Consider the following 20,441-nt stretch of genomic DNA (forward strand, 5'->3'; position numbering starts at 1 on the left):
TGTGGAGAACTGTATAATGGCCGTATTGCAAATGTATTTCCCAGAACGTCTGAAGTAGAATAAATCAAAAATTATTTCCTATTACCAGCAGAGGGCGCTGCAGTCCCAGTATCTAATTAGCAGCTCTTGCCTTCCTGGTTAGTCACAGAGCAAACCTTGCAGGAAGCAATACAAGGAAGCAAACAAAACTTAAAACAATTGAGATTTCCACCTTTTAAGAGTTTGTACAAAAAGATCTTTATTCTCCCCCTCTCCAAGTACAAATTGAAATGCCATATGTTCAAAATTGGTAGTGGAGGGAGGGGCAAATCCAAGTTGTCCATCATAACTATTCACAAAGTTACATTGATCTTATTTAACTGTAAAATACATTCGTTAGGAACGAAGATCCCAGGAGTTTTAAAAGACCTTTGTAGACAACAAGGAACACAGACTTTTAGTCCACAGTTGTGGGCTACTACAGAGTTTTGGAATATGACCTTTCAACTGAGTTGGTGACTTTTCATTGATCTCTGATCCATCTCCTCCCTTTTCCGGATGAATGTTATTTGTCAGCATCAGTGCCAAAGCCAAAATTTCTGGTTGATATTGGAACTCTGTACTGTGATGGTGAGATGAACTTGGATGCACTTCAGTCTCAATGGAGCTCCACCCTCCAACCTCCCCATCAAATCTTTTTGTAAGATTTCATTATGCCATTAGAGCTCAACATCCTGGAGGCTTCAAACATCTCATTTTTTCCATTCCAGAAGTGAACAAAGGACCTCAAATTTAAAAGAAACTAGAAGCTCGTCAACTTTTTATACCTAGCATCAAACATACATGCCACCATGTCTATTAGATGCCAGTAATCTCCAGTTTGTCATTTTGTACTGGAAAATGAAGCAGAGCAGAATGAAAGTGAACCTTAGAAGAGTAACAATGTTACTGGAGTTCTTCCTTCTGGAATGAAGAACCAATGATTTAAAATAAATGACAAAAAAGGAAACTATGTAAATATAGGCAGAGCTTCTGTTTGTACTTCAACAACTGAAGTATTACTGGCATGCAAAAGTCAAGTTTTTGCATCCTAAAATTTCCTTTACTGTTTTTGCCAGCTCTGGGTTAATGCCTGTGCTATCCGTATAAATCTTAGGATGCTGCTTTTTTAAAAAAATGCACAGCTCTTGCTGCTGCTGCTGTGGAGACTGAGAAGTTGTCCCTCCCCATAGCAAGCAAATACATTTCTCCATGAAGTGTACTAGGCACTATGATTTGCTGTTTCACAGGAGCAGAACACAGGATCAGGATGTGAATTTTATGGCATCCAATGCTCATCATTTGCCCCTAAGCCCCCTTCATTTAGAGCAGCCTTCTCCAGCCTTGCACTCTCTAAATGTTTTGGCCTGCTATACACATAGCCAGTCATGGACACAGGGTTGGTGGGAGCTGTTGCAAAAAGCTTATGGAAGGCACTAGTTTGGGAGAGTTGATTTAGAGAAATTTGAGTGGGGCAGAGTTGGGAGCTTGAAAAATAGGCTCAACTTCTCTTTCTTAAAAGCTTTGGAACTAGAAAATGTTAAAACAAAAACAAAAAAATTAGAAGAAACCATACACCTCTTGTTTGATTCATCATTCTCATGATTTTTATGTCTGTCCCCTAACCATGCCTAATTTCTCTCTTCCTTAGGAAGAGAGGCAAAAGATAACATAAGAAATACAATAAATATCTTCGAGTGTTTAGAATACGAGAGAGGGAAAAAGGCGGCAGTAATGTCCATAGATGCCGAAAATGCTTTTGATAGTGTGCCCTGGGCATTCATGACAAAGGTATTAAAAAAATTAAATTTAGGAGAAAAATTCGAAAGGGCGATCGGGGTTATCTATGCTAATCAGAACACAAAATTAATAATAAATAGTAAATTTTCAGGGAAAAATAAATATAACAAGGGGAACAAGACAGGGATGTCCCCTGTTGCCATTGCTCTATATAATTGGACTGGAAATTTTATTGAAGAGCATTAGAGAAGATGAAGATATATCAGAGGAATAGTGATAGGGGGAGAAGATATAAAATTGAAACTATATCTCTCTTGTTTGATTCATCATTCTCAGGATTTTGCTGTCTGTCCCCTAATCCTGCCTAATTTCTCTCTCACTTGGTTTTCCACAAAAAAAGGGCATGTGCCGGTTACAGTACATTTTACAATTTCTTGGTCATCAAGGCTAAGCAGAAAGACTTTCATTGACCAAAGGAAATCTTAGAAGCATTTGGGGAAATAGTGACAGTCATGGGACCCAAACCACCGTCAACTTTCATCACCTCATAAATCCTGCAGACTTGACCCCAGTTTATCCTGGCATGATCACAACTGGGGATTTGAGCTGTACAGAAAAGTTTATTTTTTGGGGGGGGTCTACTACATACTTACAGAACTTAACATTGAAAATAAACACTAATGGTTATAGCCACTTACAAATCTTATTAAGAACATAACTAGCATGCTGCCCTCCCTTTAATGATGGCGTAACGCAGTACCCCAAACAGAACTCATGAGATACCACCATCCTTCTGGTACTTAAGGCACTTTTGAACATGGAGGGCTATTGGCCAATAATATTTACATCACTTTACTCACAACACCAGTCTCATATATCTATCATGTTAAAAGCCCAAGCTTTTTAACATGGGTGTGGGCCAGGGCATTTCATGTTTCCCTGGCAGCTGTCAAGGCGCCAGAGTAACATGGGTACTGAGCCCAAGTGCACACAATGTGCAACCAAGCATGTTGCATGAGAAGTATGCTGCTTGTGGTGAGGAGAACTGCATCATCTTCCTGCAACCAAAAACTGGGCGCATGGGCAAGATTCTTACCACCACAGGAATGAATACTGCAGTTGACTGATTCTCCTTATGGTTGTATGTACACAGTAAGGTAAAAGGTTCTCAAACACCCTTGGTTAGATGGCTGACCCTTTGGTATAATGGCAGAAGCTAACAGAAATACAAATAGCATTTTGTCTCACCAGAAGTTTACTAGGGATGAAGCGTATTTCACAATTTTGCATTGGCTGTTATGCCTTTCCATAATACATTATTACATAGGCACTATAGTACAAGAAATGGGACCACTATCAGAATTTTGTCCTCTTGATACACATTGGCGCTGTAAGATAGTTGGCGCACTATCAGGGCAATAGGTTAATGGGTTAACTCCAGCCACTTTGAAGAAGAACAACTTAATAAGTGGAAGACCAAAAAGGCACTAAAGGGTAGTTTGCATAGGCAGAAAGACATGTGATATCGTCCCAGTGAAATTTCCCCCTCTTTAGCGTACAGATGAGGCAATCGCACGATGGCGCAACCATCCCTTCATCAGGCAACAACATAAAGCTAGTGTGTCTGGGAAAAGAGTCCTAGCAGAGCTTGATATCTGATCTAACTGGCTCATCAGAAGAATGACTAAGTTATTTTCTGTTAACGCTTTCAGTAGAGGACTGAGTACTCAGGGTTGAAAAAGGCCACAAGAACTTTCCCTGAAGTTTCGCAGGTCATAGACTTCAAATCTGAATGCTCGTCGTGGCCTCACAGCACCTCAGTATAGCCTCTCAGGGGAAGATCACCTTGGAAGAGACAACGTCATGCAAAGGGGCCAAGAAGCAACTTCAACCACAGATGGAACCAATTCCCCCCACCCCAAAATGATTAGTGAAAACCTGCTTGTCTGAGAGAGGCACAAAGCAGTCAAGGCAATTCCAGAGTGTGGGATGTGCAGTGATATTCCAAAGGATGGGGGGAAAGGGTTACTGAGACAAAACGTGAGAGAGCTAGTTCATGGGATTCAACCTGGTTGCTATTTCTCAGAATATGTGTACCCGTTAATGCAAAATATAGCACGTGCCTGTATTACCTTCATACAGTTCGATCCAAGTTTCAGCTGTAGATCATGAATAGGTTTCAGCTGTAGATCATGAATACTTTGGGTTTGTTGTCAGCCTTGATTTCTGGATTACCCAGCTCTATCAGGATGTTCTTGTCGTCCTTGACGGCTGGGGCCTCATCAGCGTTGTGAAGGGTTTGTGGCAGGTTCCTCAAACTGATGTCCATATCTTTGAAGGCGTGGAGTAAAAAGACCCCTAAAATAATGGTGAGGAACCCACAGACCGTCCCAATGATGTCCACCACAGACATGGTGACCCACTCCTTAAAGAGGATGACTGAAGTGGTGATGACAATGGTTGTAAACAGCACGTAGTAGATGGGGAAAACCATAGAGGTGTTGAAAATATCTAGAGCTTTGTTGAGGTAGTTGATTTGGGTGGTGATAGAGGCCACCAAAGTGAGGACAAGAATCCAGGTGAGTGGGTCCTTGAGAACAGGCCAGTGAGCAAAAAAGCCCTTAATGGCGATGCCTAGTCCTTTGACTGAAGATACTGAGAATGCCCCAATCACAGAACAGATGGTGAGGTAGACGAGAATGTTGGTCTGGCCGTAACGTGGGGCGAGGAAGAAAATCAGAACCAGGCAGACAGCCAAGAGAATGCTGGCATAAGCAAGGAAACCTGGAAGAAGAAAAGGGGGGGGATTCATCATCAGGTTGCGGCAGTTTTATGAAGAGCAGAATGCACTCCGCAGGTGTGCTGTTTGTTAGTATTGTTGGTTGTGGCGAGGCAGTAATGCACCACTAACAGGTGTAAGGAGTTCAATTGATCAACCACTAGAATCCTAGCTGTAAGAAATGAGCACCATTCCATCTAAACAAATGGTACTAGGTGAGGTGAGTCTGCCAGAAGGACTGGCACAAAATGCAGAAAATAAGCACACATAAGGGCTGGATCCAGGAAAAGATATGTGCGCAAGCTCTAATGCATGCAGCTGCATATGTACTCAGAAGGCCAATTTGGACATCTTCCTGAACAAGGTCTTAGAATGGAGGTGGCTCACCATTAATGCGGCCCTCCAGATGTGGCTCCCACCATCCCTGACCACTGCCACTGCTGGATGAGGCAGGTGGGAGCCATGAGTCCAACAACACCTAGAGGGCCACAGGTTAACCACCCTCAACCTAAAATCATGGAAGGGCATCAGGCCCCCAACATCACTGGGCACACAGGCTCCTCTTTAGACCATTGTGTGTTTTAGTGCAAAGAGTCTGAAGAGGGTTTCAAAGCGTATTCACTTGACTTTGCTTAGAAGCCTCTGCAAACTTGAGAAGATACACTTTATGCTCTCCACATTTCACCCTTGCGTGTCCAATTTGGCAATGGGGCATGAGAGATCTGTGAAGGGGGCAATGTCTCCAGGAAACAGCAGTAGCAGTCCAAAGTCATTTCAGGGGGTGGCACTGAATGCTCCCAAATAGGATGGCAGCCACACTGGGGATTCAAAGCTGAAGGGCCATGCCACTGCCATTCCACTTGAACTAGGGATTCAGATAACAAGTTACATTTATAGCCGGTTGGTGATACCTTTAACCTTCTGCTGCCCTGCCTTGTGGTTACCTGGCTCTTTCAGTTTATAGGCCATTTCGTCCAGAGTGGTGACCTCCTCTTCTTCTGGAGCATGAATCACAAGAACTGTACTACCCACAATGCTCAGCATGCAACCGAGTTTGCCCAGGAGATTGAGCCGTTCTCCAAGCAGGTAGGATGACAAAATGGCACTAGGTAATAGGGAGGGAAAATCAATAAAATTGCTTTGGGGTAATCAACATGCAGAAAACTAACAAGAAGTCAGAATACATGGCAGTCCCATTAATAACAGCCTTTTATGGAACTTTAGAAACTTCTTTCAGTGACAAACAGAGGCATATGTGATATTTGGACACTTCAAATCAGAATCAATCACCTAACTGACAATGGGCATGTTCAGATGCTCATATCTTAGCTTAATAAGCTGATATATTGATGAGCTCTGGGCACTCTCATGCAACCGGTTTGCTCCTCCAATCATATGCTAGCTGCTTTGTGTATCAGTTGATGCACAGAGATGGAAGAGGGGAACAACTCCACCCACGCATCCCTTCCTAGCAGCCCTAATGCCCTTGAGGTTCATAAGTCTTATCAGAGCTGGGAAGAGGAAAACACTCGCTGTGACTTATTGACTGACTTCCAGCCCTGAGATTAATATTAAAGGTGTGCTGCTGCATTGTGGCAGGCTGCCACCATCACTTTGCCCCCAAAGGGAGTGCATCCTTTGGGATCACTACTTTGGTGTCTCCACAACTCCCATCAGCTCCAGTTAGAATGGCCAATGGTTGAGAATGACTGGAATTTCAGTCCAAAACATCTGGAGGGCACCAGGTTGCCGGCTGCTGTTTTAAATGAGTGTTACATTAAAGTCACCCCTGTGTCAAAAAGTAACATGCAAGATCTGCTTTGGCAGGGGTGGGGGTGGGGGGGTGGGAAGCAGCCAGGCTGAAGCAAATGTTTGGCCTCTGTGTACTGGGAGAAAGTTATCAGGCTATTTTTCTGTTTGCATGGCCAGTCATGTTACTACCACTGACATTTACAGACCTTGAATAAATATGGGAGGACAGAATAGAAATGAGAGGAAATCACCTTATGAGCACGCTCAGGGCTCCGAGCGGAGTAACAATTGTTGCAGGAGCAAAGGCATAGGCGGCAAAGTTGGCAGCTTCTCCTCCACCCACTGAGCAAACAGCCAAAGGATAAACAGAGAACAGGTAAATTACAATGAGTGCTATTCCTGCTCAAGTGTTTGTGCTAATCTTGTTTGCATTCAGTGCATAGTTTGGCCCAATGAAAAAGAGCACTGGAGTTAAAAACCAGGAGAAATATGGTTTTACAGCAATCACTGTAGTGTTTTCGTTTTTTAAACAAGCAACGGCATCTTAAGAGTCATGTTGTAGATTCAAGGAACTCCGTGCGAAAAGTATTGACCAAATATCTCCTGAGGAATGGATCAGAATCCAATATGGTGGCAGATGTGCCCAACCAATTTTAGAAAATGGACCCAATCCTAGCAAACCAGACAATGCTAAAATGACTGATCAACGCCTTGGGTCAGTAGCTTCTAGAGTCTTGGAGCACCTTTAAGAGTGTCATAAGCTTTCATGGACTAGAATCTGCTTCCAGGTCCTTCTGAAGTGGACTCTAGCCCATGAAAGCTGATGCCAGGGGCAGAAACAAGGCAGCCTCCTACATCTCCCACCACCCCTGACCAACTGGGGTGGATGTGAGTTGCAATTCAGAACATATGAAAGGCACCAGGCTGCTTACTGCTGGCTTATTCCATAATACAAGTGTTAGCCTTTAAGGTACCTTGAGGCTATTTGTTGTTTTTGGCCAGCAAACATCTCTACTGAGGAGTGAATCATTTATACTGTGATGAGCAGGGCCGGCCCACCCATGAGGCAAAGTGAGGCGACCACCTCAGGTGGCAGGATCTGCAGGGGCAGCAGATCTGGCTTCCAAGGAATGTATCACCCCACTGCTACTGCTGTGTCACACTCCTTGGAGGCTGGATCTGCCACCTCTACAGCAGCCTCTTGGTGAATAGCATGCACTGCTGGTCTCCCACCCCTAGGTAGGAAATGGTGGGGGCTGCCCTATTGGGTCTCCTGGACAGAATTCAGAGTGGGACCCTTTAGTCCCAATGACAGTCTTTGATTCCCACTTCAGCCATCAGGTAAGGTTGATTTGATTCCCCTATGTAGATCTTAACTCAACCCTTCTTCCAGGGGGAGGGCACCATTTTGTGGTTTGCCTCACGTACCAAAACACGTTTTGGGCTGGCCCTGATGATGGTCATTCCCTCCATCCCAGCCTTGGCGACGAGCTCTATACATTCCAGTCCCCACAGGGAAGCTGAAGAAAGCTGGGTGCATGCTTCACGCAGTGGTGGTAAAGACTGAAAGGCCATCTCCATATAGTTCAGTTTGATTACCTAGACACTTCCCATGCCATTGTGGGGAAAGGCTCTCAAATATCACTGCTAGCATGTGGGGCACTACCATATGGAAATGGCCTCCACATGGTAGTGGTAGCGAATGAAAAAGAGGGAAACATATAAAGGTTTGATAGGAACAAATCATTAAACATTTGATAGGAACAAATCCAGGCTAGTGTGAATAACCATACTTACTGGTGAGCAAGCCAGCCCACCACAGCCAGTCCCTAAGGTAGCCATGGCCTCCATCCCCTGGGAAAGCAAAAGGCACACATGCTTAGAGACTTCAAAAGGAAATAAGAACCACATACACTACTAGGTAAAATTAAATAGAAACAAAAAGAGATAGTAGGTAACTGGACTGTTTGTCCAGATGAAGCAAGATTAGAAATATGAAGCAAAACAAAAAACCCTCCCTCAGTGAAAGCCTGGTTTGGGGAAAATAATAGTTTCAGTTTATTTAGTTTTAAATTTTATATACTGCCCTTCTTCTAAAGATCTCAGGGTGGTTCACAGAATAAAATACAAGGTAAAACACATGTGAACAAGTAAACCAAAACAAAAAAAAACCCCACAATAACTCCCTTTAAGCAGTAACAGCCTCAGGGCTGAGTGGGTTCTGGGTGCATTTTTAACTTCCTTCCCGAAATGAAAAGAAAGCATTTCATGTTTAAGATAATTATAGAGCACATTTTTGTCACATATGAATTTTAGCCATCCACCCATCCATCTTATACCCTGCCCTTTCTCCCAAAGAAGCCCAGAGTGGCAAACACATAGATAATAAATATGCAATCAAAAATAAAACAAAACATAGTTAACATTTCAAAATTGTTAAAAACATTTCAAACAATGAAACACAACAAAACTTGTAACAAATCATGTGTCTGAATAGGCCCACCAAAACAGAAAATTTTCCCCAGGTGTCTAAAAGAATACGATGGTGATTTGGCATATTGTAATGCTTTTGGCCCAGGGCTTTTTGCACTCAACACTAAACGATGGACAATCTACTCTGGGGTGGAGAATCTACTCTGGCTGGCAGGTCAGATCATTATTTCCCCAAATCTATATTGACAAATCCTGTTTTCAGGCTTCCAGAAAGCCTGGTCAGTGTAAGATGGGCCATTGGTCTGATCCAGCAAGACTCTTCTTATATTTTTAAATATGTGATTGTGATGCTACCCTAATCAAGTATTTCCCCTCACATGTTTTCCACTGCATGAGACTGGGGGAGGGGATGACATCAAGGATGCACTTAAAAGATCCTGGTACCTCCATTAGGATCCTGCCCCCTTGCCCTACATGCTTTGCAGCTAAGTGCCTGCAGTTGAGAACCAGCTGTACCTGTGGAAGCTCCCTGCAAATTTGAGGCCCTGATCTATAGCTATTTGTCAATGCATATCAGTATAGTGACTCCTACCATAGCTAACTGAACATTGGCTTATTGCTATTCATAATAATGATATCCTAGTTCTAGAACAAGACACGACACTGAAAAACGGGGAGGGGCCTTTGTTGGAGAAACAGAGTGAGATTATCAGCTGCTACACACAAGAATCCTGATTACAGTATTTTATTGGAAACCAAACCATCTGAAGACTGAAAATATGTACTAGCAAAACAGGAAGCACCAGCTATCAATAGCTGTCAGACTTTCAGGAATGTTAAAATGCAAGAAAGAGGGAAGTACCTAGATACCATGAAAACAAATATGGCCTGAATGCCTAGATGGGCATAAGATTAGATGGGCAGATACAGGGGAAGAGAATAGAACAGCCAAGTCTAAAAAATCCATGGTCCTGTAAGTGCTATAGAACCTATGTGTGCTCTTCAAGTTTATTTCCTTTTAGCAGGGACTGCTGATATTTTTTCTAGGAGAAAGAGCTAGTCTGTTGCCTTCAAGCTTTGCAAAACAGGAAGACACCTTTAAGGGCCATTAAGATATTCACTGGAGAGCCTCCCTGCAAGGGCCTCCCACTACCACCACCATCTAAGGCAGGCACCCCCAAACTTCGGCCCTCCAAATGTTTTGGACTACAGTTCCCATCTTCCCCGGCCACTGGTCCTGTTAGCTAGGGATCATGAGAGTTGTAGGCCAAAACATCTGGAGGGTCGCAGTTTGGGGATGCCTGATCTAAGGTGAGGTGAGACGAGTTACTTCTAGAAAGAGAGTCTTCTCAGGGTTGGCATCCCAGGGGTGGAATGCTGAAGAGGTTTGGCTGGTGATTACTTTATTGTCCCTTCAGTGTCAGAAACTGTTCCCAAATTTATTAGATGCCATTTTAATCTTGGTGACTTTTTTTGCGGCTTGTATAATTTTGTGGATTTCGCATTATTCTACTTTCTCCATTTTTAAAATTATTTTGGTAAACCACCCTAGGAACGTTATTGAGTTGAGATATAAAATAGATCATGAACCAACCAACCAACCAACCAACCAACAAATAGATTTAGTTAAATGCACTTGGGGACCTGATTCTTTATTTTTATCATATCTGCATGGTGTTGGTGTTGCTGTTGAGACTCACCTTAGGTCAAGCTGTAACAAAGTAGTGCAGAGATAGGTTACCAATGTGGTGCTCTCTGGATGTTGGACAGTAACTCTCATCAGCCCCCACCCAGCATGACCAAAGGTCAGGGTTGAGGCAAGTTTTTGACCAACTACCCCTGCCTACCTCTGGTGAACTTCATCTACCAATTGAAGTTCAATGGGTTGGATCAGGCATCCCCAAACTGCGGCCCTCCAGATGTTTTGGCCTACAACTCCCATGATCCCTAGCTAATAGGACCAGTGGTCAGGGATGATGGGGATTGTAGTCCAAACCATCTGGAGGGCCGAAGTTTGGGGATGCCTGGGTTAGATGGAGAACCGTGTCATACAGGCACACTCCCTAATGAACTGTGATTGGCTGTACATTAGTTGCCTGTTCAGGCAAGGATTTGCCTCTGTGCAATGTGTAGGCAATGGCCCCCAGAATCCAAAACACTTTGAGGCTCAAAGTCAGATCTCTCAGCAATAGCCAACATGATACCCTCAAGATGTGGATGGTGATTCCTGTCAGCCAGTGGTCAGGACTGATGGGAGTTGTGGTCCAAAACATCTGAAGGGCATCATATTGGCCAGCCGTGTCTCAGATATAATCAGAGCTCATTCAGAAAACAATTCCTCACCCACCTCCTGAGCCATTGAAATCATACCTGCCCTGGTGCCTCCTGTCTCCACAAGCCGACGCAGTCCTTTTTTCTTAAGGATGACGCTGCTGCCAATCAAGAAGCTGGAGAAGATGGCCAAGGCCAAGCCAATGTAGAAGCCATATTTGTCTTCTATCTGTACCATCCAGTTTGTGTTTAAGGTGATATTATTCTGGGGTAAGCCTGTTGAGCTGACATTCCCAACAATCTGACAGAACGTCTGCCCAGAAAGGCATGTCAGAGCTAATAATGAACCTGGGAAGACAAGAAAATGGGGAGAGGGCAGAAATTAAGACTTTAAGCAAAGTAATACATTTGCTGCCTTTATTTTACGTGCCATGCTCAAAACATGCCATTATTTAGGTCCTTTGCTTCTTTGAAAGAAGATAAGAAATGTCCTACTAGATCACTAGAACATGATTGTTCTAGAACATGCACTAGAACACGATTAGCTTTTGCACTTATTAGATTTCTAACAGTTCCATGAACTAATAGAGGTAGTTACTGTATGGATGATGGAAGTAAGGAAATGTTACCTGTTCATCAGAATTCCCTCCTATGAAGAGCCATAGATGTTGTCAAAAGAACGATCTGTACAGCTGACATAATGCTGTATGTCTTGCAGTCTGTCTTACAATGTATTGCATCACATAAAGAGAGCATTTATCAAAATCTCTTTCATACACTTATGCTGAATCAGTAAAATTTCATCACTAACAAATCATTTATCAAAAAATATAAAACCGGAAAAACTTGACTGAGCTGCGACTGAGGATAAGAAACGCAAATACAAATAAATCATGATTTACAGATTTATATGGAACTATATAACTGGTTGCATTCAGACAATCAAATCTCATCTTAATAAACTGAGATATGAACATACCTTTTGTCCACCCTGGCAGCCCCTTCGCTCCCCGCTTCATGGAGTTTATAATGAACCATAGTTTCCTGTTCCATCTGAACCAAGTTACTGGCTATGGAAAAAGCCAGGTTATTAAACTAACTTCAAACTGAACTTTAATATCCCATCTTGTTCCAAAGCTGGTAATCATAGTTCTTTCGTTCAGACTAAACGGGGAAGTGGGGCTAATTAGAGGCTTCCTGGTTTGATTGCTCCTGCCACAAAGGAAGGAGTGAAAGGGATGCATGGGCAGGAGGAAGGATTGTTGAAATATCAGCTTACTAAGCCAAGACATGATTGTTCAAATTGTGCCAACGAATGAGCTATCCTTGTTAAAGCAACAACACTGAGAAAGGCCCCAAACCTCTGAAAATTAAACAAACACACTGAAATAAGTTAACTAAATAAAAGTCAAAGTCAAACTAAACACTTCTGATACCTGGGTGTCATAACTCTGAAGTTTGCATGTCACATAGATCAGGGGTCCCCAAACACCGATCACGCAGCAGGCCGGAGGGTGGGGGAGCACGTGGGAGTATGCGCCCATATGCGTGTGCACACGCTACTTCCGGCACACTTCTGGGTCAGAGGAGCACCGGAAATAGCTTGTGCGCATGCGCACGGGCCTCCTCCGACCCGGAAGTGGGCAGCTGCGCCGCGCTGCTAAGGGTGCATGGCGGCAGCGGGTGGCGGGGGTCATCGCGGGCTGGATAAAAGAGGCCTTTGGGCCGTAGTCTGGGGGTGTCTGACATAGCTAGTTAACCACAGGCTGTTGAGTCTGCATAAACACAGTCGCAACTGCAAGATGTTACCCCAGTTGCAACTACAAGGCCAGTCACGCCTGGCATGGCCTGAGCTCGAGATGAAGAAGGATCAGTGAGTAACTGTTCTGTAGCCAAATAGAACACCTGACTTGGGCAATAGGGCGGTGACTTTTTTACAACCTCATTTCCCTGTATCATAATTTGATGAGCTTTCATTAAAGATTAGATAAAATCTTACTTTCAAAGAGATTTGATTTTTTTAAAAACCTCACGCACAAAATTATTTAAAAATGTTTATTTATCAGTTTTTTGACCATTTTTCAAGTCACTGTAAGCAGATATAAAATTGAACCCAAGCTTTAGAGTCACATATATACAGCATTATATAAAGTCATCAAACACACAGGAAGCTTTTTTTTAGCTACAGTAACAGAATAGACGCCAGAGGACGATGTTTTGCTACCTCTCCTTTAGATTCTTTTCCCAGCATGTCCGGCAGGGTCTGCTGGCTGAGTTTTGAGGTCCCCAAAAGGGGCTTTTACCTTGCGCAGGTGTGACATTTGTATACCCTATGTTGCTAAGAACACACCCCATTGTGGAATGTGGTGTTGTGTCCAAATTTGATATGAAATATATATAGAATTGTTAATACAATTTTATGGAATGGTAAAACGGCATACAAAAACATTAAAAAATGGTTTGTGCGTAACCTTTTTAAACATTTCAATGGAATATACCTCATTTTAGTCATTAATAGGCAAAAGTCCATCCATTTGTGCTACAGGAAATAATTTTGGAGAAAAAAAATGAAAAAGTCATCACCCTATTAGACACGCTTTGTCCACAGGTGTTCCAAGCTAATAGTGACACAAGAAATCATATGCTTGTGTGCTTGCTACAGTGGCATAAATGCTTTGTATTTTGTGTGCTCGATTTTGGGGACGTCTGGAGATATCCTGCCGAGTCTCTGTGCAGCAACTGAGAATAAACGTTTACCTTTCCACCCACTGTCTCTTTATTGACCTGGGAGGGACAGCGTTTTGGACTTGGTACTGGTAACACTATCATCCTCACATAGGAGAGAATAAAATATTCCCAATGCAGTCAGCATGCTAGATCAGTGGTGGAGAACTTCAGGCCTAGAGGCTGAACGTAGACTTTCAGGCCTCTCTGTCTGGCTTTGGGATCCTTCCCAGGCTGCATCCCTTATTCCCAGCCTACTGGCTGGCTGGATGACAGACAGAAGTGGATGGGTACATACGTAGAAACCTTCTCCACCCATAGTTGCCTCTGGTCCCACCCAGTACCACGGACATGTGGCTCCATGAAGAATTTGAGCCTTGGGCTGAAGAAGGTTCCCCAGGCTGGGTATAAAACCGGGGGGGGGGGAGGGAAAGGGAGAAAGGAGACATTTTGGGGCATTGAATTGAAACACGCACTTTCTCTCAGCACGTGCATACGCATAGACTGCTCCGCAAATAAAGCATGCAACGTAGTTTTAATAGGAACAAACAGAGATACAAATCAAGTTTCATCAGTTAAAATGTTTATCAGCAACCAAATCTAAGGTGTGTCAGCTGGTGTGGGTGGGGATTTATGAGCCTCTGTGATTCCCAGACTCAAGACACACCCAAGGCACCAATTCATTTACACCATAATACAAGACAGGTGGAAACGATTACACCTCTTCCATCTCTACAAAGCCACTCATTACTATAAATATCCACCTTTTCCGTGACTAAACGGATTATGGATGGTTGAGGTGCAGAGTACAAACCTTACAACTCAAATAAGGATAGCTTGGGCGAAGATTTCTAAAGGTAAACTGTGGCCAAAGGACTTGACAGCACCTGATCTCCATGTGTAGGTTCTACTTTGCCCTCCGGAGCAGGAGAGAAAGGAGAAGAAGCAGGTGCTGTCAAAACTTGTCCAGACCTTTTGGTTGAACTATGCAAAGTGAGTGACACCTAAGGACTCCAATGCTTTGTGGAGGACCTGGGTTAGGGCAGTCTGATATTTGAACTATCAGAAGCAAAGAGGGAGGTGGAACATTCTATAATGTTACCAACTGATTAAAAAATGATGTTTCCCCTGGGCTTGTGCCTTTAACAACAGTATGATAGCAGATATCAGCAGATGACCCTTTTAATGGCTCTGAGATAAACACTATAACCTGCTAATGGCTGCCCCCATCTGAAAAAGTGGGTGGCTACAATACAGAAAAAGCCTCATGCTTGTTGCACCTCTGCTATGAAACCAGACCCTCCAAGTGTCCCTATTTTCCAGGGACATCCCTGATTCAGAGAAGCCATCCCGGTTTCTGGTTTGATCCTGGAATGTCCTGCAATTCCTTTGTTGTTGTTGTTGTTTAGTAATTTAGTTGTGTCTGACTCTTCATGACCCCATGGACCAGAGCACGCCAGGCACTCCTGTCTTCCACTCCCTCCCACAGTTTGCTCAGACTCGTGTTCATAGCTTTGAGAACACTGTCCAACATCTCGTCCTCTGTTGTCCCCTTCTCCTTGTGCCCTCCATCTTTCCCAACATCAGGGTTTTTTCCAGGGAGTCTTCTCTTCTCATGAGGTGGCAATTCCTTAGGCTGTCCTTATTTTCATTGGAGAAATGTTGGAGGGTATGAAGCTATCTGGCCCCTGAGGCATCTGAAGGCAATCCTGTATAGGGAAGGTTTTTTAAAAATGTTTTTTAATGTTTTTATACAGGGTAAGTCTTTTAAAAGATGCTCTGTGGAATATGTGTACTCTGTATCCACGGGGCCTCTTTTAAAGGACTCACCCTGTATATGTTGGAGGCTGTCCAGAGTGGCTGGGGCAGTAAGATGTGTGGGGTACAAATAGTGAAAGTATCATTACAGAATGGGACACCCCTATTTTCATCAGAGAAATGCTGGAGGATATGTGAAACTAGTGAACATGGGATGTTTACTCGGTACGCCGCCCATTGGTTTTCAGGATATAGGCGATAAAAATATTTTTGAACTAAATTGGTTATTTAATCAGTTTTTTTTATAAGAACCCTGAGATGCTTTGTGTTTTGTTCCTTGCTATTGCTGTTTGTTTTGTACATGGTCAATTATTGTAAATCCACTTTGCTGCGGAGCTGTATATGTGTTAAATAAATATATACAACATTTTTTAAAAGCACAGGCACTCTGACAAAAAAAATTGTTGGCAACCCAGACCCTTAAAGGAAAGGTTGAAGGAAATGGTGCGTACCCATTTACAAGAGCTCTTTAAATGAGAGGGAGAGATCATATATACCTATGGTCTGATAAAACAGGGCAGGATTGTAGCTATGCTACAAATACAGTAATGCAAATGTGGCGTGGTGTTTTGACACTGGCAATTTGCCTGATACAGACCAGTCTTTGTGAGCCTGAAAACAAACAGTGAATTCTTATCTCCAACATACTCACAATGCCCTAATGTCATGTAGCATTTTCCTTCCTGGGGGATTGGCAAGAATACAAACATCCTCAAAAGCCCAAGCAAAAAAGAAAGGAGAAGGGGGAGGATTGAGGCCAGTTACACCAATTTATTTGCTCAGATTCTGCTTCATTCTGCGAGGGGAAATTCAAAGAGCAGCACCAAATTTCAACCCTTTGCAATAGAAACGAAATGGGATCTGGGACATGTCTTCTGTCTAGCCAAGGTGATGATGATAAGGTGGAAGACTCCTGAGGGAGCAGAATGGACTGTACAATTTCAGACTGTGGGGAGGAGGAAATCAACTTCTTTTGGGGGGAGACCAGTACAGTCAGAAAACCAGCACAGAAGAAAATGGGCTGAGATACCATTTTTCTCCTTGCTGCAGTAGCTTTAAAAAAAAAAGTTTGTTTGCAGATATTGGCTGTTTTTTTATCAGAAGCATTTCAGCCAAAAGAAAAAAGGCACCCAAAGGATGAGACCACAGGCAACTGACCTTCTCAGGCTACAGAATGCAATATGTTGCCCAGTGAGCAATTCATACTCAAATCACTTGTCTCTTTACACCTTTGCCATGCGGCATCTCTATACTTCAATGGCAGTGTCACACACAGCAGCAGACATCTGGAGCAATTCCCAGTCAAGTATGTTTTTAGTGAATTCTGGTCTTGAAAACATAGTTTCTAATCTTCAAGGAGAAAGTGATGTATTTGCGCTATAGATTGATGGAATTTCAACAAAGGTCAAAGCCTTTAATTATGATGCCCACTCCATAGCCTGCCACCCCCACCAAGCCAGATATTCATAAAATCACAAGCAGGTAAACCAACTGCCATGAAAGTATTCAGGATTATCTGTTAAAGGAGAGAATGAAAGAGTTGTAAACTCATCAAAATCTGCCTTACATCTTTCTTCCTTTGCTCTGTTTTTTTTCCTGAATACAAATAAAACAAAAGCTTAGAAAAAGTATGCCATCCATTCTGGCCTAATCTGCAGTGCAAACTTCTTTACTTTAACTCACTATTGTAACCTGAATAAAATATAAATATTAAAAGAGTCACAAGCCACATTAATCAGGGGAGCAGCCATGCTCATCAGTAGAAGCTACGGTAACAGAAGGCAATCTTGAAGGCTTATGGGTCATATGCTTCTATTATCTTTTACAGCATATTTCACAAGAAGCCTATGACAAAACAGACTCATGAAAGCAGGTGTGGCTTTTGATCCTGTTTCAAAATATACTTAGCAAATTAAGCAGTAGCGGAAAGGCAGAAAAAGAAGCCATCTCTATTACTTTTGCTTGTGAATGGATGGGTAGGGCCTACCTCATTATACCATTTTGGAACGTGAACAGGGAACCCTAATCTGAGTAGCACCACATTGTTCTGTAGGATTCACAAGTCAACACTGCTTTTCACCATTTCCACCACCCAATTAGCACCCTAACCCTTCCACTGCTCCCATAACCCTATCCTGGAATAAAGGTAAAGGGACCCCTGACTGTTGGGTTCAGTCGCGGACGACTCTGGGGTTGCGGCGCTCATCTCGCTTTACTGGCCGAGGTCAGCTTCCGGGTCATGTGGTCAGCATGACTAAGCCACTTTCTGGCGAACCAGAGCAGCGCATGGAAACGCCATTTACCTTCCCACCAGAGCGGTACCTATTTATCTACTTGCACTTTGACATGCTTTCGAACTGCTAGGTTGGCAGGAGCAGGGACCCAGCCATAATTCCCAATCAAGCCAGGATAGTTTAAGACAAGGCAGGTATTATGGTTGAGCATGAGGGAAGTCTCCAGGGCTTTTTCCACTTTCTTATGAACTTGTGGGACCCAGGTGGCGCTGTGGGTTAAACCACTGAGCCTAGGGCTTTGCTGATCAGAAGGTCGGCGGTTCGAATCCCTGTGACGGGGTGAGCTCCCATTGCTCACTGGTCATGCCTGCTTTCTAGAGGGAAAACATTTTACATGCTAGTACTGTAAAGGATGCGGGTGGCGCTGCGCTGTGGGTTAAACCAGAGCCTAGGGATTGCTGATCACATCGGCGGTTCGAATCGTCGTGATGGGGTGAGCTCCCGTTGCTCAGTCCCAGCTCCTGCCAACCTAGCAGTTCGGAAGCACGTTAAAATGCAAGTAGATAAATAGGAAGGTAAACAGTGTTTCCATGTGCTGCTCTGGTTCACCAGAAGCGGCTTTGTCATGCTGGCCACATGACCTGGAAGCTATACGCCGGCTCCCTCGGCCAAGAATGCGAGATGAGCGCGCAACCCCAGAGTCGGTCACGACTGGACCTAATGGTCAGGGGTCCCTTTACCTTTATGAACTTGTGTACATGATAATACTGGAGTAACTGCCCTGAGGGCCTTAATGTTCCCAACCTCCCATGCTTTAATCTTTCCTTTGCCCTTTTACCTGTGGGATGAAGGAACATTTGACCCTCCAGAGGTTGTCAGGCTACATCTCCCATTGGCTATACTGGTTGGGGCTGATAGGAGTCCAACCTCATTGATACATCAGGGCACTGTAGCCCATCTGCCACCAGAGTTCTTGTTTATTTCCTCTAGGGGTGAACTGACAGCTCAGTCATAGAAAGTCTGCTTTGCATGCAGGTCCCAAATTCAACCCCTGGCATCTCCAAGTTGAGCTGGGGAAAATTCCCTGCCTGAAACTCTGGAGAGCCACTGGGAGTCAGTGTAAACAATACTGGACTAGACTCACTGGCCAAGGGTCTGACCTGATATAATGCAGCTTTCCATGTTCCCATGAGCGCTCACAAGAGCTGCCTGTTCCATAAACGGTAGAATAAGGAAATATACAATTACTTCTAACTCGATCTCACGACCACCTCACCAGTTTAAGTAAATCACTCTCGGGAAATCCTGCTCTTTAGGTGTGAGTTTCATCTGCAAAGGAGGAGACTGGCCGGGCTGATCGTGAGAACCAGCCCCCTTGCCAAACGAGCTTCTCCTTTATTTTTTATCTCTGCACCTGTCTCTTCAGGCAGGTGAAATCGCTTGGCTTGCTTGGCGACCTACAGGCACCCGGAGGGAAGGAAACATAGGTAGCTGCTGCAATCGCCTGGAGAACCGAAGGAGAAGAAAACGCCACCTTCCCAAAACCCCACGGTTACGCAAAGCAGGCCACTACACAGACCTCAAAGGCGACGTGGGGCAAGAGGTTCTGAAGACCTTATAAATCTTCTGATCTCCCTCTTGAAATTATATAAATGTATTCCAGAAAAAGGGGGCAAAGCGATTATTTTAGTAATGGGCTTGTCTGCCAGCGTGGGAAGGACTGAGGCTTCCTGATCAGTTTTTTGGACCGGGAGCCAGGAACTCGCCTGATGGACATGGAAAGGTCTCCCTAACCCTGGGAAATGGAAGCAGGTAAAGAAGAAGAGGAGGAGGAGAGCAGCCAAGCAGCCTCTTCTCCATCCCTCTCTCCCCCTCATAACCCGCATGGGGCGGCCAAGCGAGCGCTCTCACTCACCGTTGGCGCAGCTACTGTTCACCCAGAGCGGCTCCGGTCGCTCCATGTGCTCCTTCCTGCCGAGGCTCAGCAGAGATCAGCGCATCCCCGGGAGAAGTGACTCGAAGAGGACGCGGCTGCCGGAGACGGGAGGCTGTGGGGTGGGATCGTTTCGTCCGCGCCGCCGCCGATCTTCGCTCGCTCGCTGTTCCAAGAGGGGTAGCGCAGTCCTGCCAGCCTGTTGCAGCGAAAACTCCAAGGACTCTCGTTTGGCAAGAGCACCTTAAAGACTAACCAATTATGGGGACGGCCTCTGCGCGCTCTTGGCTCTTCTCCCTTCGGCAGCGACTCGAAGTCGACCGGGATGGCCTCGCCCCAACCTGTGGCGAGCGGAGAAGTTGCCCTGGGCAAGAAAAGAGAAGGAGCTGCTGAGATCACACCTGCCCCAGCCGGATCCACCACTTCTCCCGGTGCGGGTTTTCTCAATCTGACTCCGTCTCCCCCTCTCCAGAGGAGGGGCTTGTGCCCACGTGCTCTTCGGCGCCTACGCGCGTTGCGAAGCGAGCCGTTCCTTGCCCGGAGGGGCGCACAAATCCGGCAGGTGATCGTGACTACCGGGGTCAAATGCCACATATTTCTTTGTTTCATGGAGAACCGCTAAGGTGAAAATGGGGGTGAGGGTGGTCCTCATACCTGAGTTCAGCTCTGCCTGGAAAACAGACGCTATCACATTGGATGAAGTTTCTTTAACTTGCACTCTAAAAGTGGGAAATCCACG

General features: G+C 44.4%; 1 protein-coding gene across 1 annotated transcript; it reads right to left on the reverse strand.

The window, feature by feature from the left end:
• Positions 1–212: 212 nt before the first annotated feature.
• Positions 213–20,138, reverse strand: NIPAL4 (NIPA like domain containing 4). Its single transcript, XM_035105757.2, has 6 exons — positions 19,685–20,138; positions 11,093–11,341; positions 8,087–8,143; positions 6,541–6,631; positions 5,482–5,642; positions 213–4,542 (listed from the first exon to the last, which is right to left on the reverse strand). Exons 1-6 carry the CDS (start codon positions 19,728–19,730, stop codon positions 3,938–3,940), a joined length of 1,209 nt encoding a protein of 402 aa, XP_034961648.1. The 5' UTR covers positions 19,731–20,138; the 3' UTR covers positions 213–3,937.
• Between the last annotated feature and the right edge of the window lie 303 nt (positions 20,139–20,441).

The sequence above is a fragment of the Zootoca vivipara genome, chromosome 2, assembly GCF_963506605.1.
Source record: "Zootoca vivipara chromosome 2, rZooViv1.1, whole genome shotgun sequence".
Classification (NCBI taxonomy): Eukaryota; Metazoa; Chordata; class Lepidosauria; order Squamata; family Lacertidae; genus Zootoca; species Zootoca vivipara.

Bases quoted from the DNA above. Each gene is read 5' to 3' on its own strand.
- NIPAL4 (XM_035105757.2), bottom strand. From the start codon at position 19,730: ATGGAGCGACCGGAGCCGCTCTGGGTGAACAGTAGCTGCGCCAACG. The intron at 8,144-11,092 runs GTATGATTTCAA...TTGCTTTCCCAG, and splicing joins GACAGGAGGCACCAGGGCAG to GGGATGGAGGCCATGGCTAC. The intron at 6,632-8,086 runs GTAAGTATGGTT...CTGTTTGCTCAG, and splicing joins GTGGGCTGGCTTGCTCACCA to TGGGTGGAGGAGAAGCTGCC.